This window comes from Musca autumnalis, unplaced genomic scaffold (genome assembly GCF_047663935.1).
Source record: "Musca autumnalis isolate F117 unplaced genomic scaffold, ASM4766393v1 scaffold_5, whole genome shotgun sequence".
NCBI classification, from domain to species: Eukaryota; Metazoa; Arthropoda; class Insecta; order Diptera; family Muscidae; genus Musca; species Musca autumnalis.
The window spans coordinates 67,747,211-67,765,796 of NW_027412088.1; the positions used below are offsets into that span (position 1 = coordinate 67,747,211).

The 18,586-nt window shown below is 41.1% G+C and overlaps 1 protein-coding gene and 1 long non-coding RNA gene across 11 annotated transcripts in view; one reads left to right on the forward strand and one right to left on the reverse strand.

Annotated features, from left to right (window-relative positions):
* Positions 1-3,367, forward strand: LOC141406275 (uncharacterized). The gene is made up of 2 exons (XR_012413355.1): positions 1-128; positions 2,404-3,367. It is a non-coding gene; the product is annotated as an uncharacterized lncRNA (long non-coding RNA).
* A 10,652-nt stretch (positions 3,368-14,019) lies between these two features.
* Positions 14,020-18,586, reverse strand: part of ASPP (Ankyrin-repeat, SH3-domain, and Proline-rich-region containing Protein) — a 512,118-nt gene continuing 507,551 nt past the window's right edge. For all 10 annotated transcript variants that reach the window (XM_073991524.1, XM_073991525.1, XM_073991526.1 and 7 more), the window contains 2 exons: positions 14,271-14,473; positions 14,020-14,192 (listed from right to left, as the gene is read on the reverse strand). In XM_073991524.1, the coding sequence (XP_073847625.1) occupies positions 14,148-14,192; positions 14,271-14,473 (248 nt within the window). In that variant the 3' untranslated portion in view covers positions 14,020-14,147. The remainder of the gene's footprint in view (positions 14,193-14,270; positions 14,474-18,586) is intronic.

Below are 18,586 nucleotides of genomic sequence, written 5' to 3' on the forward strand. Positions count from 1 at the left end.
AGGTACATACTTCCATAAGGTTTCAAACGATACCCACTTTGTGATAATCGATTCAGTAGAACCGGATCTAACCCGGTTTTTAATATAGACTTTCGGATCAAAAAAACGAAGTCCACTTCTAATGTGACGTAAGTATAGAAGAACGACTACCATGTGCAAAGGTTGGCCAAATCGAGGACTCCCTTTAAAATCCATAGTTGTTGGCAGTGGGGTTTAACAGCTTTATGGTAATTACCTCAGTCAATCGTAATATGAGGTGCGAGGACTAAATATTGTACAAACTTCTAAACGATCCTAGAAATTTTGTGTGGGTGGTACCAGAAGCAGTGAACCGATATTGTCCATATTAGAACATTATTTAAGTGTGAAAGAATTATTACGATGCATAAAGGTTGGACAAATGTAAATCAATCCATTCGATAGTTACGGTACCCCTAAGGCACTTTAGTTGGTCACCATGGTTGGTTTTTAGAGTTTATGGGCCATTATGTCAGGAATCATGTACTTGCCTTGAAGAACTTTAAGTCGCTGTAAACAAGACAAGAAGAAGTATTTTTGGTAAAAATTTGCCAACGATCCTCGAAGTGCACTAAAACTGCACTTACATTTTGAAGTATTGTGAGGGAGCTTCCAATATAGACCTTCTTGGGACTTTATGTACGTGTGGAAGAAATTTTACTATGTGAAAAGTTTTGGCCAAATCGCATATTCAATTCGCAAGTTTTCGTGTTCAGCAGTCATTTTAGTTGGTGCAGGTAGGTTTATTTAGAGCTTTTGGGGCATTGTCTAAGAAATTATGGACTTGCCATCGAAATAAATTGCACCAACGTAAAAGGAACACGATTGGCAATGATTTTGGCATAGCCCCCATAGAATGGAACCTCTCGATTTTTCGTTATTTTTATGGTTGTAGCCTCATTAGCACATCGAAATGACTGATTTTTGGTATTTAGTTTTCTTTCGGACTACAAAACTTTTCCACAGAAATGTATCAGTATAGGTCCAACTCTTGATATAGCCCCCATTTAAAGGTACCGCTCGATTTTTAGTATTTTTAGGTTTTTACCCTTATTATGGGCTGACATTTAGTATTTGATGTTCTTTTGGCCTTTCCTCCAGAAATCTTTCACTGCAGGTCGACGTTTTGATATACTACAGGTCCACGTTTTGATATAGCTCCCATACAACGATACGTCCCGATTTTCGGCATTTTGAAGGTATTAGCATCATTATCACACTGAAATGGGTGAAGTTTGGTGTTTAGTCTTCCTTGATGCTTCCTTCTAGAAATTTGGCAGTACGGGTCCACGTTTTGATTATCCCCTTAGATAACTGTACCGCCCGATTTTCGGCATTTTTAAGATTTCCTTGGTGCTACAAAACTTTCCCCTAGAAATTTGTCTGTACAGGTCCACGTTTTAATGATCACCCTAACAGAACTGTAATGGCCCCGGCACATACGGTGTGCGTCACGTCACGCGTTAGAAACAACAACCACTTGAAAAAAGTGTAAGTGATGCCAAGTTTGTTCTTGAAGTTTTCATGTAGTTGTTGTAACTCGATGCTAAACGTACCGTATGTTCCGGGGCCATAATTGTATTATCACACCGAGATGTCTGAAATTTGGTATTTAGTTTTCGTTGTGGGTACAAACAATTCCTCTAGAAATTTAAACAGTACCGCCCTATTTTCGGTATTTTCGAGGTTTAGCTTCATTATCACATCGTAATGGCTGAAATGTGTTATTTAGTCTTCTTTGGGGCTACAAAACTTTCCAGAAATTTGTCAGTACAGGTACACGTTTTGATATAGGCCATAAAACGGTACCTCCCGCTCTTCGTTATTTCAATAGTTTTGGCCCCATCATCACACCGAAATTGCTGTAAATTGGTATATAGAATTCTTTGGAACTTGTAACGTGACCATTACATTTATTCCTTTTCCTTAAAAATATTTTATTTTGTGGTTAACCCACCTCATTATATGCGCCACCTTAATGTGCATATTTCTACGAGTCCCGGTATCTATGAACTTACCATTGGTCAATACATACTCTGCAATGTTCATAAAATACCCTCAGTCATAACACTCGATGTAATGGAATTATTTTACTTCGGTGCATATAAATGAGAATCATTTCCACAGTGTGTAAATATAATTCTCATTCGCTTCCTTTTGCTACCCCCATAAGTATTTCGGTTTTGGACACCAGAAGTCGTGAAGTGATGGAGTTAACCGAGGATACACGAAGTTGACGTGTGGCAGTGTCTGCAGTCGCCCGGTACCCAAGATAACCGAAGCTTCATGCGATTCGTTCGCTTCCGCGATTCGTTCGCTTCCGAGATTCGTTCGCTTCCGCGACTCGTTGGCTCTCCTCTAAATACGATCGTCTTCTCGTTCCAGGCTGACTGAACCTAAGGGGCCCAACGAGAACCACCAACCCGACTGTCACAGCCGAATCCAAAGCCGAGGGTCACAACACGATCGCACAAAGCCGACGACACCGACGACGAGCCGAGAGTTATCAACACGCCACACCAAGCCGACTACACTTAGCGGAGTATCATCAGCCCGAGCCGAGGGTCATAGACACAATCACACCAACCCGATTACACTCAGCCGAGTGTCATCAATCCGAATACCACAAGCCGAGTTGCTTCAAAATGACCCCTTCAACCCGAATATAACAAGCCGGGTCGCTTCAATACGACTGCATTAAGCCGAGTATCATCAACCCGAAGACATCAGCCCGAGTCGCTACAACACGACTACACTAAGCCGAGTATCATCAACCCGAAGACATCAGCCCGAGTCACTCCAACAGGACTACACTAAGCCGAGTATCATCAACCCGAAGACATCAGCCCGAGTCGCTTCAACACGACTACACCAAGCCGAGTATCACCAACCCGAGTCGCTTCAACACAACTACACCAAGCCGAGTAACATCAACCCGAGTCGCTTCAACACGACCACATCAACCCGAATATAACAAGCCGAGTCGCTTCAACACGACTGCACTAAGCCGAGTATCATCAACCCGAAGACATCAGCCCAAGTCGCTTCAACACGACTACACTAAGCCGAACACTATCAACCCGAGTCGATTCAACACGACGAAGCCAGCCTAGCATCAACGTAACGACCACTACCACTGGGTACAATCAAGCCAACACCGCTACAAACACAACTTTACCAACATCACTATTTCTCGTTTCGCCCGAAGACGATTGACTACGAGCCCACAGTAAGGCTGCACCCAGCTGAGACGAATAACCACCATATATAATTGCATTTACTACATAAGTACCCACATGTTAATCATAAATTAAGCACCAAGGGGTGATAATATAAAATTGAATTGTCATCACTCGTGTTTTCACTTAAGGTTTCGTGGGTCCTTGAGTTGACCCTGGCTGCGACTGAACTCACCTCAGCCTTAGACAAAACCCTCGTTATAAACTACAAAACTTTTCCTCAGAAATATGTCAGTATAGGTCCACGTTTTTATACAGCTCCCATAGAACTTTACCGTCCGATTTTCGATATTTTGAAGTTTTTGGCCTCATTATCACACTGAAAATTATGAAATTTGGTGTTTGTCGTTGTTGTTGTAGCAGCATGAAACTTACGTTGCACGTGTTGGGTATTGTGGTGTCCATTCGGGTCCAATAGGAATTGGGTCGGCTGCATCGTCCGGATCTTAACTGGGCTAAAACCACTCGGGTTTGCCTTGGCAGCTGGCGTTCTTCTGCTGCGATGGATGGGGGGTGGTCTCCAAGTAAGTCATTCACACTGTATCTCTGTACTGCCTGCGCAACCATGTCAGTGTAAATGCTATCCAAGCCTGCCTGATAGGCTCGTTGGTCTAGAGGTTATCTTTAATACGTTTGACGTTCCTGGTCGGAGGATGCCTGTCCATTAAATCGTGACAGGGATGTTCACTGCGATGGCACCCAAGCAGGTTCTGCATCGACAACATCTTTTTGTGTTGACGAACCGGTAAAATCTTCGTCTCCTCATGAAGATGGTCCACTGCTGTCATCAACTGGGTTTCTTTTTCAGCTCCCCAAGTGCTGCCGGCCAGCGACTTGAGCACCTTGTTCCTACTTCTGATCTTACCCTGCGATTACACATGACAGGAAAGTTGAGTACATGTATTGATTGTCAAAAGCCCAGGCGTAGGCGTCCCGGCAACTGCAAAAACAGTTGTAAAACTATGTCGAAAAATGTCCATATTTACTGTCTACGAAAATGACCAGACAGCGCCGAGCAACTACCCAGTAGGAAATTGCATCTGCGATGACCATTTCATCAACGAAAGTTTTCAGAATTGTCTTTAAACAAGACAGTGTCACCAAATTTGTCACTCTTCCATGTACGATGTGTGACATTCTGAACGAAAATGTCTTGCAATGTACCTTGGTACCAGTTAATGCTCATTCTATCGTCCATAAAAACAACTTCACTTACCTTGTCGCTCAACTTATCGTGCACGAGATTTGCTACATTTGTGTGAAAATGTCGTCGATGATCGCAAAGGGCTGTCGTCGAGTCGTCTTCAATGGATTGGAGACAATTTTGTAGACACATAGCAGACAACTTCCAGCTTGGTAGCCAAATGTGTGTATGTATTACACGGTGCTCTTGAAACAATTTTAAATGGAAGGTGCTTACACCTTGGAAGTTTTTGCGGATTCTGAAACTACAATGTTCATAGATGAGAAAAATCAAAAAACAAACAAAAAATCGCCGGAGCGCTTTTTAAATAAATTGTGATTTAAGTTGACATTTTTAGGGGTTGTTTAGGTTTTCACGATTTTGCTTAGAAACCGCAAGTCCTATCAAAATGAGAATAAAGATAATGTTGTAGTTATGAAAATTCTCTACAAGATCGACTTTTATTGTATTTTCGTAGTTTTTACCATTTTTGAGATATAGAAGTTCAAATTGGGACAATGCACTGACTGTATCGCCCCCTTATAAAACAATGTCATGAAGGGTGCGCCTTAACTAACTTTTAATGAAAACCGCTTACACAGGGAAAGTTTTTGTGAATTCTGAAACAGCAGTGTTCATAGATGAGAAAAATACAAAAACAATAAAAAATCGCTGTAGGGATTTTTAAATAAGTCGCGGTCAAAATTCACATTTTTATGTGTTTTTTAGGTTTTCGCGATTTTGATTGGAAACCGCAAGTCCAATCAAAATGGAGCTAAAGAAAATGTTGTAGCTGTGAAAAATCTCTAGAGGATTGACGTTTATCATTTGTTCCCAGCCTGTACCATTTTTGAGGGTGACGTAGGGGATGAATGATACCAAGCAAACGGTCTTGACCGGCTTTAACATGGCAAAGCCCAGGATTTATCTTGGTCCCTCTTTCATCTCAAGTGGACACTGACCTCCCCGTGGTGTCACCTGGGGAACTACCTTTAACACCCGTTAAAGGTAGTGAGCTAACATGTGCCGCGCGTTCACCCATAAGAACGTTAAAAACTTGGGTTTGGGCGTCGGGTTAGTAACCCTCCCCTAGAAAAAACATCCTACTATGAAAAAACGAAAGAAAAGAAAAGCAAACCCCTCTAAAGTTGACGAACCCCGCAAACGTTTTAAGGACCATGATCTGCGAATCTGCACCTGGAATGTTCGCACTCTTTATAGAGAAGGTGCAGTCTGCGCATTGGCAGACGTACTTGAAAAATACAATGCCGATATTACTGCCATACAGGAAATACGATGGACTGGGAAAGGCGTCACAACAACACCTAAAGGTGACGCACTGTATTATAGCTGCCATGACGTAAAGCATGAGTTTGGTTGCGGATTCGTAGTTAGTCGGAGACTAAAACATCTGGTATCCAGCTTCACCCCAGTGATAGAAAGACTTGCTGCAATTCGAATAAAAGCAAAATTCTTCAACATCAGCTTTATTTGCGCTCATGCTCCCACTGAAGAAAAGGACGAACAGACCAAAGATATATTTTACGGGCGCTTAGAAGAAACATATGACCGTTGCCCTGCCCATGACATTAAAATCATTCTAGGCGATTTTAATGCCAAAATTGGAAAGGAGAATATCTTTGGCCCAACAGTCGGGAAATTCAGTCTCCACAGTGAAACATCTGACAATGGTATGAGGCTGATAGACTTTGCAGCTGCAAAAAACATGGTAGTTAGCAGTACCAGATTTAATCATCTCGATATTCATAAGGGCACCTGGCTGTCTCCAGATCAAAGAACAAGTAATCAAATTGGTTATGTTGTAATAGATGGAAGACATTCATCCAGCGTGTTGGATGTACGATCGTTTCGAGGCGCAAACATTGATTCGGACCACTACCTTGTTGCAGCAAAGGTACGTACCCGTCTAAACGTTGCAAATAAAGCACGAACAGACTCAACGCGGAAGTTGGACATCGATAGGCTGCATACACAACAGATAGCCACAGCATATTCCACTCAACGCGAGCACTCCTTGTCCTGATAACATAACAACACAATGGCAACATATTGCCCACTCCATGCAAACAGCCGCAAAATCCATACTTGGATTCCAGAGATCTCCACAAAGGAATTCATGGTATGACCAGGAGTGTCGCGCTGCTACCGAAGAGAAAAATGCGGCATATAGAGCTACTTTGCAATCAGTAGCAACGCGTAGCGCGCGAGAGAGATATCGGGAGAAAAGGAGAGAAGAGAAACGTCTTTTCCGCAAGAAAAAGAGAGAAATGGAAAAGCGGGAGTGTGAAAAAATCGAGATGTACAGGAGCCAGAATGAAGTCCGAAAATTCTACCAAAGAGTGAAACATCAAACAGATGGCTTTGGTACAGGCACATCCTCCTGTAGAGACCAGCAAGGTAATCTGGTAACAGATACAGATAGCGTGCTCAGGATATGGAAGGAACATTTCTCCAATCTGCTAGTATCCAATAGTAGCGAAGACGATGATAGCACAGATCCAATCCCAGAAGATGGTATAGAATGTATACCGCCCGGCCAAGATGAGGTAAAAACAGCAATCAACCGGCTGAAGAATAATAAAGCAGCAGGAGCCGATGGCTTACCAGCCGAGCTAATTAAAACCGGAGGCGACGCGCTGATAAGGTGTATGCATCAGCTAGTTAGCACCATCTGGCAGGAAGAACGCGTACCCGACGATTGGAACCTGAGCATCCTATGTCCCGTCCACAAGAAAGGAGATAAGACTGTATGCTCAAACTATAGGGGCATAAGTCTTCTCCCTATTGCCTATAAGATAGTGTCAGGGATATTGTGCGAACGACTAAAGCCAATGGTCAACGAAATAATTGGACCATACCAATGTGGCTTTAGACCTGGCAAGTCCACCATTGACCAGATATTTACCCTGCGGCAAATCCTAGAGAAGACCGAAGAGATGCAGATCGACATATTTCACCTTTTTGTCGATTATAAAGCAGCATTCGACAGTCCCCTCCGATCAAAGGTATTCCACACAATGTCTGAATTTGGTATCCCCGCAAAGCTCATCCGGCTTTGTAAGATGATTTTAACTGATACTAGGTCCTCAGTTAAAATTGGAAAGAACCTCTCCGAAGAATTTTGTACCAAAAGAGGTTTCAGACAAGGAGACAGCCTTTCGTGTGACCTATTCAACATTTTGCTGGAAAAGGTAATACGAGATGCAAATGTCAAAAGAAATGGCACAATTTACACCAATAGCCACATGTTACTTGCCTATGCTGATGACATAGACATCATGGGACGATCAGTAAAGGAAGTAACTGATACCTTTAGGAAGGTCGAAGCAGAATCTGCGAAAGTGGGTCTGGCGGTAAACGGCGAAAAGACCAAATTGATGGTGTCGACGCGCAAAGCGTCCATAGAGCTCGGACCAACTGTGGAAGTTGGTACCTACAATTTTGAGGTAGTTAAACACTTCGTCTACCTCGGCACTGCCATAAACACAACAAACAACATCAGTTGTAAAATAAGAAGAAGAATTGTATTGGCCAACAGATGCTACTATGGTTTAAGTAAGCAATTTAAAAACAAAGCCACATCTCGTCAAACGCTGATACTACCCGTGCTAATGTATGGCTCCGAAGCATGGGTACTTGCGCAAGCAGATAAGGCAGTGCTTGGTGTGTTTGAGAGGAAAATTCTTCGAAAGATCTACGGGCCGATTTGCGTTGACGGTGAATATCGACGTCGTATGAACCACGAGCTATATAAGCTATACAAAGACATGAATATAGTTAAACGTATCGAGATGCAACGATTGCGTTGGCTAGGCCATATCATGAGAATGAGCGATGATGAACCCGCTAAAAAGGCGTATGAATACATGCCACATGGCGGTGCACGCAGAATCGGCAGGCCTAAGCTTCGATGGAGCAAATACGTGGATGAAGAAATGGAAAGGCGCGGTATTCCAAAAAGTCAAGAGAAAAACAGAGAGGAATGGAGATCTTTTCTTAATTCGGTCTATGGAACAAATGTTCTGTAATGGGCCAACTAAGTAAGTAAAGTAAGTACCATTTTTGAGATAAAGAAGCTCAGTTTACATTTTTAGAGGTTTTTGTTAGAGAAAATCTTAAGAGAAAATCTTAAAGCTGTGAAAATTCTATACAAGACTGGCTTAAGTAACTTATTCTAAGTAGGAACATTTTTTAGATATATAAGTTTAAGTTGGGAATTTGAAGTCATGACATTGTTTTATAAGGGGGCGATACAGAATTGAATTGAATTGTCCAAATTTCAACTTCTATATCTGAAAAACGGTAAAACCGATGAGAATATCATAAACTTCAGTCTTGTAGAGAATTTTCATAGCTACAACATTTTCTTTAGTTCTATTTTGATGGAACTTGCGGTTTCTAAGCAAAATCGTGAAAACCTAAACAACCCCTAAAAATGTCAACTTAAATCGCGATTTATTTAAAAAGCGCTCCGGCAATTTTTTTTTTGTTTTTTGATTTTTCTCATCTATAAACATTGTAATTTCAGAATCCGCAAAAACTTCCGAGGTGTAAGCACCTTCCATTTAAAATTGTTTAAGAGCACCGTGATTAGTAAATCAGAGTTGTATTAGCAGACATGGTTTTTTGTGTAAACGCAAAGTTATCGCAAATAGCTGTGGCTTGCGCGAACGACTTAAACATTCTATCAAACGTTACACCCAGTATTTTGGGGTAGTTAGTGGACGGAATAAGTGCCCCATTTACCAATATGTTCAGTGGGAGCCTCATTTCAACCGTCCCTGTGGTGAACAGCGTGGCAGTGGATGTACTTACTTAGTTGGCCCATTACAGAACATTTGTTCCATAGACCGAACTAAGAAAGGATCTCCATTCCTCTCTGTTTTTCGCTTGACTTTTTGGAATATCGCGCCTTTCCATTTCTTCATCCACTTGTTTGCTCCATCGAAGCTTAGGCCTGCCGATTCTGCGTGCACCGCCATGTGGCATGTATTCATACGCCTTTTTAGCGGGTTCATCATCGCTCATTCTCATGATATGGCCTAGCCAACGCAATCGTTGCATCTCGATACGTTTAACTATATGCATGTCTTTGTATAGCGTATATAGCTCGTGGTTCATACGACGTCGATATTCACCGTCAACGCAAATCGGCCCGTAGATCTTTCGAAGAATTTTCCTCTCAAACACACCAAGCACTGCCTTATCTGCTTGCGCAAGTACCCATGCTTCGGAGCCATACATTAGCACGGGTAGTATCAGCGTTTTGTATAGTGTTATTTTTGTTTGACGAGATGTGGCTTTGTTTTTAAATTGCTTACTTAGACCATAGTAGCATCTGTTAGCCAATACAATTCTTCTTCTTATTTCACAACTGCTGTTGTTTGTTGTGTTTATGGCAGTGCCGAGGTAGACGAAGTCTTTCACTACCTCAAAATTGTAGGTACCAACTTCCACAGTTGGTCCGAGCTCTATGGACGCTTTGCGCGTCGACACCATCAATTTGATCTTTTCGCCGTTTACCGCCAGACCCACTTTCCCAGATTCTGCTTCGACCTTCCTAAAGGTATCAGTTACTTCCTTTACTGATCGTCCCATGATGTCTATGTCATCAGCATAGGCAAGTAACATGTGGCTATTGGTGTAAATTGTGCCATTTCTTTTGACATTTGCATCTCGTATTACCTTTTCCAGCAAAATGTTGAATAGGTCACACGAAAGGCTGTCTCCTTGTCTGAAACCTCTTTTGGTACAAAATTCTTCGGAGAGGTTCTTTCCAATTTTAACTGAGGACCTAGTATCAGTAAAAGTCATCTTACAAAGCCGGATGAGCTTTGCGGGGATACCAAATTCAGACATTGCGTGGAATACCTTTGATCGGAGGGGACTGTCGAATGCTGCTTTATAATTGACAAAAAGGTGAAATGTGTCGATCTGTATCTCTTGGGTCTTCTCTAGCATTTGCCGCAGGGTAAATATCTGGTAAATGGTGGACTTGCCAGGTCTAAAGCCACATTGGTATGGTCCAACTATTTCGTTGACCATTGGCTTTAGCAGTTCGCACAATATCCCTGACACTATCTTATAGGCAATAGGGAGAAGACTTATGCCCCTATAGTTTGAGCATACAGTCTTATCTCCTTTCTTGTGGACGGGACATAGGATGCTCAGGTTCCAATCGTCGAGTACGCGTTCTTCCTGCCAGATGGTGCTAACTAGCTGATGCATACACCTTATCAGCGCGTCGCCTCCGGTTTTAAACAGCTCGGCTGGTAAGCCGTCGGCTCCTGCTGCTTTATTATTCTTCAGCCGGTTGATTGCTGTTTTTACCTCATCTTGGTCGGGCCGTATACATTCTATACCATCTTCTGGGATTGGATCTGTGGTATCATCGTCTTAGCTACTATTGGATACCAGCAGATTGGAGAAATGTTCCTTCCATATCCTGAGCACGCTATCTGTATCTGTTACCAGATTACCTTGCTGGTCTCTACAGGAGGATGTGCCTGTACCAAAGTCATCTGTTTGATGTTTCACTCTTTGGTAGAATTTTCGGACTTCATTCTGTCTCCTGTACATCTCGATTTTTTCACACTCCCGCTTTTCCATTTCTCTCTTTTTCTTGCGGAAAAGCCGTTTCTCTTCTCTCCTTTTCTCCCGATATCTCTCTCGCGCGCTACGCTTTGCTACTGATTGTAAAGTAGCTCTATATGCCGCATATTTCTCTTCGGTAGCAGTACGACACTCCTGGTCATACCATGAATTCCTTTGTGGAGGTCTCTGGAATCCAAGTATGGATTTTGCGGCTGTTTGCATGGAGTGGGCAATATGTTGCCATTGTGTTGTTATGTTATCGGGACAAGGAGTGCTCGCGTTAAGCAATTGGGCTAGTTGAGTGGAATATGCTGTGGCTATCTGTTGTGTTTGCAGCCTATCGATGTCCAACTTCCGCGTTGAGTCTGTTCGTGCTTTATTTGCAACGTTTGGACGGGTACGTACCTTTGCTGCAACAAGGTAGTGGTCCGAATCAATGTTTGCGCCTCGGAACGATCGTACATCCAACACGCTGGATGAATGTCTTCCATCTATTACAACATGATCAATTTCATTACTTGTTCTTTGATCTGGAGACAGCCAGGTGCCCTTATGAATATCGAGATGATTAAATCTGGTACTGCTAACTACCATGTTTTTTGCAGCTGCAAAGACTATCAGCCTCATACCATTGTCAGATTCTTCACTGTGGAGACTGAATTTCCCGACTGTTGGGCCAAAGATATTCTCCTTTCCAATTTTGGCATTAAAATCGCCTAGAATGATTTTAATGTCATGGGCAGGGCAACGGTCATATGTTTCTTCTAAGCGCTCGTAAAATATATCTTTGGAGCACAAATAAAGCTGATGTTGAAGAATTTTGCTTTTATTCGAATTGCAGCAAGTCTTTCATTCACTGGGGTGAAGCTGGATAACAGATGTTTTAGTCTCCGACTAACTACGAATCCGCAACCAAACTCATGCTTTACGTCATGGCAGCTATAATACAGTGCGTCACCTTTAGGTGTTGTTGTCACGCCTTTCCCAATCCATCGTATTTCCTGTATGGCAGTAATATCGGCCTTGTACTTTTCAAGTACGTCTGCCAATGCGAAGACTGCACCTTCTCTATAAAGAGTGCGAACATTCCAGGTGCAGATTCGCAGATCATGGTCCTTAGAACGTTTGCGGGGTTCGTCAACTTTAGAGGGGTTTGTTTTTCTTTTCTTTCGTTTTTTCATAGTAGGATGTTTTGTCTAGGGGAGGGTTACTAACCCGACGCCCAAACCCAAGTTTTTAACGTTCTTATGGGTGAACGCGCGGCACATGTTAGCTCACTACCTTTAACGGGTGTTAAAGGCAGTTCCCAAGGTGACACCACGGGGAGGTCAGTGTCCACTTGAGATGAAAGACGGACCAAGATAAATCCTGGGCTTTGTCATGTTAAAGCCGGTCAAGACCGTTGCTTGGTATCATTCAACCCCTACGTCACCCGTGGCAGTATTCCACCAGATAGAAGAACTGCACTAGGTCAGCTATGTAGACATTTAACCTAACCAAGAGCGTACAATCATCCGCATACATCACGATCTCTATGCCGCCTGGAGGGTGCGAAATTTCAGAAAGGTATAGGTTAAACAGTTCCGGAGATATCACCCTTCCTTGTGGAAACAGGGAGTTTCACTCTACGGGTTTTGGACTTTTTGTTTCTGAATTCCACAAACGACTGGCGTCCGCACATATAGTTGATTACCCAATGTTTCATTTTCCGAAATCCATGTTGATGTTGGGCAATGTGAAAACACCTTCTCATCGTGCAAGAGGAGCGAAATCGGCATGTATGATTCATCTCTGCCTGCATCCAGGCTTTAGTAGCGGGACCACCCTACCAACTGTCATTCTATCATCCTTCTTTTCCGGATTCGAGAGTGATTTGGCCGTTGCCCACAATTTACTTAATCCTGCACCAATGTTGCATTGCATCAAGTGTTCAAGTTTTCAACCTCACAATCTCACCGAAATTGCTGAAATGTTCTTATTCGTGTTCGTCTTGATTGGTTAGAGATGAGGATCCGAGATCACAAGTTTGTCGCAAATCTGAAATCTTAAAGTAATGTTCCAAATAAAACACATTATTTAATTATTGAAATATTTTTAATAACTAGATTTTATTAATTTCTTTTCTTTCTTTCTTGTTGATTACATATCTTTTTTTCCTTTAAATATTTTGATTTTATTTGTTATAAGATTGTTGTGGTTTTTTAATTTTACAAAATCCGAATAAATCACATTAATTAGGCATTTAAACGAAACGAAAAAAAACAAAAATGTGTTAAATATTTAATTTAAAAAACTATTTTATTGTGTTGTCGATTTAATTTAATTTGAAAAATAATTGCATGCAAATTTGTGTTTTTTGTTAAATTTGAAATTGTTCGGCTATAATTAATCAATGATTATCAATTAGTTAAGGTCAAGTACTTAAGTCGAATGCGTGGGGTGTGTGTATGTGTAAGTATGCGTAATGTATTTTATATATGTGAAAATATATATAGTATATAGTATGCGTATGTATTTAATAATGCAGGTATATTTGTCAATTTGAAATGTATGTCTCGAGTTTTATTATATAACTTATTATCATTTGTATTATTGGGGATTTTATATTAGTTTTTTTTTTCATCTTTTCTTTATATTACTTGTTAATATATGTATGTATTTTTAATATTATAAAGTTTTGAAAAAATAAATTGGCATTTCTTAACGAGCTTTCTTAATATTAACCAAAGAATGCAGAAAGAAAAGCAATAGAAGGGGAAAAAATTTCTTGTTATATGTTGCACATATGTTGTCATTATTATTATTTTTTGTATTTGTGAGTATGTATTGGTGTTTGCGTGTGTGTTTTTTTTCTAGACTAAATGGTTCCTTAGGATTACAAAATATTAAACAGTTGTTGTAAAAACATCCGTTTCCTTTTGTTAAATATGCACTTCCGTTTCACAATTTTTCGTGGTCATTTCGTTTTTTTATGTGTGTGGGTTTGTTGTAGTTTTATTTGTTTTGTTATTGTTTTACAAAAACTTTGATATGTAACGTTTTTGTATCAAACGTCCAGCTTTCTTTTTTAAAACACAAAAACGTATTAACTGCTAATCAGCGTAATTTGTTGTCTGCGGTGGCACTCTGGGATAGAGCTGCAAGAAAGTTTGAGAAAAAACATTAAATTAATATCCACTCCGGAGATTTATTTTTGGGTAAAATGTTGTACTTACTCCCAACAGATTTCGTGGCACATAGCCCTCCTCATTCTGTTCGTTTTTCGCCCACCACCATTCACTTTCCGCATCATCACCCTTCCGTAAAATTATAAGGCGATCATTGACCGTAAATGTCAGTTCATCGCTGTTTTGTGCTTCATAGGAGAAAACAGCATAAACTTCACCGCCGTGAAGTATGCCAAGTTTTTCTTGGATACCTGTAAAGAGGAAGGGGGGAAAGTAAGTAAAATAAGCTATTAGGATTAGGTTTTTATGTAATATGCGAGCTTTTAGCTTGGATGTTAATTTAATTATTTAATCCTTAATAATGATTTTTAAACTATAATTCCACCATAAGATGAAGGGTATAACTAACTTAATCATTCCGTTTGTAACATAGCGAAATTTTTGTCGGAGACCCTATAAGGTATATGTCGATATTCTTGATCGGCATAATAGCGATGTCCCTATGTCTGTTGAAGTCCAGATACAGACAGCAATATTTAAGTGAGCGTTATAATTTTGAACAGAAGTTTCTAATACTACTAGGATGCTTGGTATTTAAAATGGGTTATAACGGTCCACGTTTTGATATATGTAGCTCCCATAGAAGGTACCTCAAAATATTCGGATATATTATCACTCCGAAATGACTGGAATTTTGTATTTAGTATTCTTCAGGGAAACAAAAATGTTCCCCACAAATTTGTCAGTACAGGTCCAAGTTTTCATATAGTATCTCCCGATTGTGAAGCTTTCAGTCTCATTATCCCAACGAAATTTGTGATATTTTTGGGCTACAAACTTTTCTCCATACATTTGTAGGTGCAGGTCCATATTTTGATAAAGCCTGGATTTAACGGTACCGACGGATAGTCGATACATTCCAGGTTTAGCCGCATTATTTGACTGAAATGGATCAAATTTGATATATAGACTTGGTTGATGGGTATGAACATTCCTACAGAGAATCTTCGATAGAGGTCCATATTTTGATATATGTAGTCCCTATATAACGGTAACTCTCAGTTTTCCAGTTTTTGAATGTTTTAGACACATTATCAAACCTTGGGTATAAAACATTCCTACCGAGCATTGGAGGCAAAAAATAATTGATTACTATGTAAGGAGTAAAGATGGTACAGCGGGTGTGTGTCCATAAAATCATATAACAAAGCCATTAAAAGGAAACTAAGACCAAAATAAAGCAATCCTACGGCAGCCTGTTCTATGCACCGTATTGACTCGGAGCTATATTCGATCAGGTGCCGTCACCTCAACAATTATGTGTTTATGTTAGTGTTTTTTTTCACAATGGGAACAGCAATTTATCCCATGGCGGCCCAGGCGAACCCAGGATTACTGGATAGGTATGCTGCGACTTGCTGAGCCAGAACATATCCCAGTTTGTCTCCAACTTCGTCGTCCGACCCACAGTCTCATCAACAACAAATACAGCATATCACACCACAAGTTGTTGTTCAGCAACCCGTTGCAATTGAATTGCCTCCGCAATAAGGTCAGCGAAATTGTGAACTTTATGAGTCGGAAAAACATTATGGCTGCCGTGATCCAGAAAACAAATCTCACCACTACACGTAGCTTGCAACGTTGCGATGGTAAAAACGTTTTCCAGAAGGATCGCACAAGAAGTGGACGAGGAGGATTTGCCTTCCTAATACACCAGTCTGTCCAGTACAGACCTATCTCGGTTGACTCAATGCCCATCCTAGGTAATGACCAGAGGGGTACAGTGCTGGCCGAGCAAACTGATAGCTCCACGTTTTGCACCGTGGAAATGATCCTATGATATCACCATTGTTGCACCAGATCTGATAAATAACGTATCCCGGCTATCCATGGATTTAGGAAAATGCAGAGCATTCAGAAATAAGAAGTCAAAGAATCATTGAGTGAAACAGGCCGGGTGATATCTCCAGAACTGTTTAACCTCTACTTTCAGAAATACCTCCAGACGATCTAAAGTATAAGGATGATTGTACGGTCATGGCGTCGAGTCGTATCGCTGTTGTCCTATGTGATAGGTTAAATGTCCTTATAGCTGGCTGAGTGCAGTCCTTTCATCTAAGGAATTTGAAAATATCCTGGTATGAATCGTCTTCACCACCTGGACTGCTGAAATGAGGCTCCCCCTGAACATATTGGTCGATGGCGTCCTCATTCCGACCACTAACTACCTACCCCATGATATTGGGTATAACGTTCGACATGCTTAAGTTGTCCTCGCAAGCCTGAGCTATTTGCAACAAGGTCAGAAGTAGGAAGTCGCTAGGTCAGAAGTAGGAAGTCGCTTGCCGGCAGCCCTTGGGGTGCTGACAGAGAAACTTTTTTAAACAGTAGTAAGCTATGTGGCGCCAGCGTGGTATGCAAATGTTGGCGCTTCGCAGTGGAAAATATTCAATTCTGCCAGAATGCCGCCCTGAGGACTGCAAGAGGGTGCCTCCTTATGACACTAGTGGACCATTTTCATGAGAAGACGAAGATTATTTTACCGCTACGTTGTTTATGCATTACCTGTTTTGGTGTTATTGCCGTGAGCATCTCAGCCACGATTTAGTAGCTTCTTTAACAGAGGCAGGTTAGAGAGTGGCCCAAAGTTATATTGCATTCACACTGATGCGGTTGAGCAGGCAGTACAAAGGTTCATTGTGAATGTCGTACTCGGAAACCACCCCACCCCCCATCCATCGCAGCAGAAAAACTCCAGCTGCCAAGGCAAGCACGAGTGTTTTGAGCCCAGTTAAAATCTGTACGATGTAGCCCCTTCAATACATATTTGACACGAATTGATGACCCGATCCCCAACACATGCTCTTCGTGTTGATTGGGAGCGCACGCTACGCTGCATTTGTTTAGCAGCTCTGCTAACCCCATACATCTGTCTCTTGATTCTTTATGGACGTTTGGGTCTGGGCACAAAGTAAAGAGAACTAGATAACTGAATAAAATATACAAACGAATATTTTTGCGTTGTTACAGCAACAACAACCACTAAAATGACAGGTGTTTCAGTTCAACTAAAGGTGCCTAAAGGAATGGACCGATATAGTCCATTTTGGAAGTGGTTCTTATTTTGGGAGACATTCCTCTCGATAGATATAGCGCCCACTATTGATTTCAGTTGGTCACCATATAATTTAGACCTTTGGACCATTATATCATGAAAAATGGACTTGCCCACGAAAAACATATTACCGCTGTAAACAGGGACACTAAGAAAGATCACCTTCGGTAAAACTTTCCAAAGGATCCTCGAACAGACACTTAACCGCACTTGAACAATAATGTTGAACATTTGTGTGGGTGGTACCCTAAGCAGTGGACCTATAGGACCCACTTTTGAACATAAACTAAGTTTTGACACAATATTTCGAGATCCAAAGTTTGGAACAATTCGGTTGCTCCGTTTATGAGATATAGCGCGTACCTATTTTAGGGAATATTTACGAACATTTTTTGGGGAAGGTACCGGAAGAAGTGGACCTATAAGCACCACCTTCGAATGTTATCGAATATTCAAAGAAATTTTACGATATGCAAAGTGTGGACCAACGCAGTATTCGGTTCGAGAGTTGTCGGGCACACCAGCCACTACACTTCCTGGCCGTACACACAGAGAAGAGATATTGTTGGAACAATCATATTCTAAGAGCAAAATAGTGTATTTTAAAAATCTGAAAATATATATTGTTGTTTCAACCATATATTTTTTATTAGCAAACATGATGACACAAAATATATTGTTGCGCCAACAATACATATTTTAAGAATTTTGAAATACACTATTTTGCTCTTAGAATATGATTGTTCCAACAATATTTTTTCTCTGCGTGTAGGGGTTTTTACTGCTTTGGATAAGAAGTGAGGACTTGCCACTCACAAAAAGCGTGTCATCGTATTAGACGCCAGAGTGCAACCTCTTACAAGACAAGACAAAAAGTATCAGTCAGCTTTGCTGACAGAGATATACCCTCAGCCTGTGTATATTGAAACAATTTTTTTTCCCAAAAAACGTATGTATTTAGGGTGCCACCGTGGTATGCATACCTCCTTGCATTCAGAAGTTCTGCGGTTCGAGTCTCAGGCCAGGTAGCATCATATTTTCAACGGTGGCAAAATACCCCTCAGTGTAATGTTGGCGACATTTCCTGAGTATTTCAGCCATGTAAATCTTCTCTACAAGTGGTGTCGTAAGACACGCCGTTCCGACTCGGCGATAAAAAGTAGGTTCCATATCATTGAGCTAGTATGAATCGGGGTGCACTCATTGATATGAGAGAAGTCTCCCTTGTCCCTATTGGGATACTTAT